Here is a 5,000-nt window from a genome sequence, read left to right on the forward strand (position 1 = left end):
CACTGAAAGGTAAGTCGTCACTGATCTGTTGTCACACGGTATCTTGTAGTACAGCGTCAAAGTGATCTTCAGCTTGATGTGTTTACACTGCTGTCACCCGGCTAATACACTTGTCGTACACTCCCAGTCAGCAGGTATTGCGGTCAACGACAGACAGTGTTTATACCTGCCTGTATGAAATCCACTCCCAGCCTGCAGGTATTGGAGTCGCCAAATAAACAGTGTTTATACCTGCCTTTATGAAATCCACTCCCAGTTAGCAGGTATTGGAGTCACCAAATAGACCGTGTTTATACCTGTCTGTATGAAATCCATTCCCAACCTGTAGATATTGGAGTCACCAAATAGACCGTGTTTATACCTGTCTGTATGAAATCCATTCCCAACCTGTAGATATTGGAGTCACCAAATAGACCGTGTTTATACCTGTCTGTATGAAATCCATTCCCAACCTGTAGATATTGGAGTCATCAATAGACAGTGTTTATACCTGCCTGTATGAATCCACTCCCAGCCTGCAGGTATTGCTGTCAACGATAGACAGTGTTTATACCTGCTTGTATGAAATCCACTCCCAGCCTGTAGGTATTGTGGTCACCAATAGACAGTGTTTATACCTGCCTGTATAAAATTCACTCCCAGTCAGCAGGTATTGGGGTCACCAATAGACAGTGTTTATACCTGCCTGCATGAATCCACTCCCAGCCTGCAGGTATTGCTGTCAACGATAGACAGTGTTTATACCTGCCTGTATGAAATCCACTCCCAGCCTGCAGGTATTGGGGTCACCAATAGACCGTGTTTATACCTGCCTGTATGAAATCCACTCCCAACCTGCAGGTATTGGAGTCACCAATATTGCCTGTATGAAATCTTTTCTTATTTTTATGTGAAATGTATGGCATACTGATTTATATGCTTACAATGGTGCATGCTATCAGCTGTATTTATGTTATTTTGTTGATGCTGCATTTTGCAAATATAATTTTGTACTCTGGTCCAGTTGAGTATTGTTCACACATCGAACTAAACATTGTGTACAAAGATGAATTCCATAAATACAACCGTATTGAAGGCTGTCATCTTTGTTACTAACAGAAGTGGATGAATATACAGCCTCCATGTATACAGCCTCGCCTAATGAGTGCTGGTTATCTACACAGAGGTTACCACACTCCATCTAAACAGTGCTATGCATAGCATGGGTTACATCTAGTATATAATGTATTATTTTAGTACATCTTCTCGCTCCAGCCAGTGCACCACGACTGGTACATCAAAGGCCATGGTATGTGCTATCCTGTCTATGGGATTGTGCATATAAAAGATCCCTTGCTGTTAATTGAAAAGAGTAGCCCATGAAGTGGCAACAGCGGGTTTCCTCCCTCAATATCTGTATGGTCCTTAACCATATGTCCGACGCCATATAACCGTAAATACAATGTGTTGAGTGCGTCGTTAAAAAACCCATTTCCTTCTTATTTTATTACATCATGCATGGTGTTCATATCTTCTGCTTGGTCAATTTATGTTAAGTGGTTTTCCGTTTGAGATATGTTTTATTTGTACTCGATAAAACATCATATCAGTCTCGTCTGAGTGCCATACTTGTTTAATATACCACTGCCACAAATGTGAGATGTCAGCAACTGGGCTGGGTGGGTGATCAGTCATTAATTCACCTTTCAACGTTCCATATTCTAACCACCTCACCTTCAAGGCCAGTACCCCCACCCCCTTTCTATATCCCCTACCCTCACTTCTCACACTTATGGCATGGGCATTGGTAGATGCGAGCAGCTGGGGTGGGGTGCGGGGTAGGTTTGACCAACCAATTATATTAATTTGCCTTTCAGTTGTGTGTGTTTCAGTCTCTCCGTACATTTAGATGTATCTGCTGACAACTTATTTTCAGTGCATAATATATATATATATTATACACCTCTACATGTGACTGAAACTGTGGGTTAAACGTATGTGTATTTCACTGTAGGTAGTACTAAACAAAATAACTTCCGGCTGAGTCAAAGTTCAAGGTGCACCCAACTTTTGACAGAGCAGTTAATACCACAAGTCCTGTGATTGGTGATAAATGTGAGTGTGTTCATTGTAAAAAAAAAATAGTTTCATCTGGGCAAAAAATGTATGCAATTTTATTTCATCTATTACCTCAGGACCAGATGAAGAAAAATCTTCTAATTGGCCCTTCTCAAATTCAACTAACCATCCAATTATCACCTTGAAATTTAACTGAAGAGCCAAAATCAAAACTAGAATGGTTTTTTTTGTTTTTTTTAAATAATAACCATATGCTCACCCTTTAGTCCCTTTGCGTCAAAAGAAAATGAATAAATTGGCGTTTAACTTCATAATGAATGAAGTTAAAATTCATATAAAAACATGTTATTAGGTTTTAAACCTATACCAAGTCAAATAGAAACAATTGAAAAAGAAATCCAGTTTAAATCAAAAATGATACTTTATAAAGTACCATTAAATTATACATATATAAATATCATTTTTAATACAGGGGTGAAAACAAAATGCTAGAACAGCCAAGGTATGCTGCTTGACTTGCATTGTCTCCGGAGTAAAAAATAATGCAGTACAAAGAGACTAAAGGTAGAACTGCCGGTTCTTTAGTAAACTGGGAGTGGCAGTCCTCTTTGTGGCAATGCAAGAGGGACTGCCAGATCTGTAATGTGTTTTGTCACATTCGAGTCAGTATCAGTGTGTTTCTTTGTTAACTAGTACCATACTCGCCAGACCCTAAAATCGATGGTCACCCAATGGACTACCTTTGTAAAATTCTTAGTAGCCCGTAGTCAATAAAAGTTGCCACAGGCGACTGGGCGACTGCTAATTTTCAACCCTGGTACCTCTGTGTCAAGTAGCCTTGAGCTTAAGGGTGAGGGGTGGTAGTGGTTATATCCATGGTGTATATGTCGATTGATACCTGCATGTAGGAGTTTTAGCCACATATGTTACTTTTGTCGTCTGTGGGATTTGTTTTAGTGGTATACACGGTTCTCCTCCTGTACATGTACCTACATGTACTAACAATGTACCTTCAGTGTACATAATTATTATATACCATTATGTGTGAGTTACTCTGTGTGTTTTTTCACTATAAGTATACAATGTATCTGCTAACAGCATATTTTCAGTGTACATGATATATTATTATATACCTTGCATCTGAGTTAAACTGAGGTCTTCATGTGTGTGTTTTACACTGTAGGTGTACCTGCTAACAGCATATTTTCAATGTACACAATTATCATATACCACTAGATGTGAGTTAAACTGAGGTCTTCATGTGTGTGTTTTACACTGTGGGTGTACCTGCTAACAGCATATTTTCAATGTACTCAATTATTATATATACTACCACTACATGTGAGTTAAACTGAGGTCTTCATGTGTGTGTTTTACACTGTGGGTGTACCTGCTAACAGCATATTTTCAATGTACACAATTATTATATATACTACCACTACATGTGAGTTAAACTGAGGTCTTCATGTGTGTGTTTTACACTGTGTGTGTACCTGCTAACAGCATATTTTCAGTGTACACAATTATCATATACCACTACATGTGAGTTAAACTGAGGTCTTCACATGTGTGTTTTTCTCTGTAGGTGTACCTGAACTGGGCGAACTCGATTCTCAGTGAGGTAGGACGGCACGTGGACGGCACCGCGGACATCCAGGAGGGTAGGTCTCTGTGTGAGCTCATCGACGTTTTAGCTCCAGATGCGTACCTTGTAGAAAAATGTGAGGTAACTATGTAAAACTTGTCCTCTAAATTAGTGTCAATTTATTGATGTATGGAATAATAATCAAATTATATTAAAATCGCAATGTGTAGTGAAGTGATTTTTGAATTGTGACTGTTATGAATCGATAAATTCAAAATAATTTCAGACAACACACTTTATTGAGTTCAAAATCTTTGATGGATCAATGGATTATTTTCCAGTCCAGTTGGTAATACACTGGTCCACCGAGGAAGCTTGATCCTACAACCCATTGCATCTCATGTAACCATGTTCCCACTGAGCTACATCCTGCCTCTTGCATATGCAGCACGTTTGAAAATTATCATTGGTTTCAGCCTGTTGGCCAATCCCAAAACCGTTTATTTTTGCGCTAATAAAATATGTTTAAACTAAAATTGTCATTGGCTGAGAACATGTAGCTCATTGATGGAGCTCTTGTCTGAGGCAAGATGAATCACAGGATTAATGTTTCTCAGTGGATCCAGCCTACAGATTTTCGAACATATCTTAGCGCTTTGATATCGTACAAACGTAAGCTTTAACATTACTATGACGATATTGTAGCACTATAAGATAGCTTTGAAAATATGGTCCCAGGTTTCTGTCTGTCTCTCTCTCATGACTGGTACATTAAAGAAAGTTGTAAGTACCATCCTGTCTATGGATAAGATCCCTTGAAACTTTATTATAAGGATTAGCCTGTGTGGCAGCAGTGGGTTTCTTCTCTCTTGACCATGTGTAGAAATAGCCATATATTGGTCATGAAAAAGCTGTAGTTTAGAAATGTGCTGATCAAAGTGTCTTTAAACAGATATTCCTTTCCTTCAGACAGGTTTTCCTTTCCTCTAGACAGGCATTCTGTTTCTCTAGACATATTCCATTCCTTTAGACAGATGTCTCTTTTCTGTCCTTTAGACAGATATCCCTCTCCTTTAGACAAATATCCCTTTTCTGTCCTTTAGACAGATATCCCTTTCCTTTAGACAGATATCCCTTTCTTTTAGACAGATATCCCTTTTCTTTCCTTTAGACAGATATCCCTTTCCTTTAGACAGATATCCCTTTTATATCCTTTAGACATATATCCCTTTCCTTTAGACAGATATCCCTTTTCTGTCCTTTAGACAGATATCCCTTTCCTTTAGACAGATATCCCTTTTCTTTCCTTTAGACAGATATCCCTTTTCTTTCCTTTAGACAGATATCCCTTTTATAT

General features: G+C 38.6%; 1 protein-coding gene across 1 annotated transcript in view; it reads left to right on the forward strand.

Moving 5' to 3' along the window:
* The window catches only part of LOC121378692, a 74,802-nt gene that overhangs the window by 26,135 nt on the left and 43,667 nt on the right, over positions 1-5,000 (forward strand). The window contains exon 3 of the mRNA XM_041506976.1: positions 3,644-3,784. Coding sequence (XP_041362910.1) covers positions 3,644-3,784 — 141 coding nt within the window. The remainder of the gene's footprint in view (positions 1-3,643; positions 3,785-5,000) is intronic.

The sequence above is a fragment of the Gigantopelta aegis genome, chromosome 8, assembly GCF_016097555.1.
Source record: "Gigantopelta aegis isolate Gae_Host chromosome 8, Gae_host_genome, whole genome shotgun sequence".
In the NCBI taxonomy this organism is placed as follows: domain Eukaryota; kingdom Metazoa; phylum Mollusca; class Gastropoda; order Neomphalida; family Peltospiridae; genus Gigantopelta; species Gigantopelta aegis.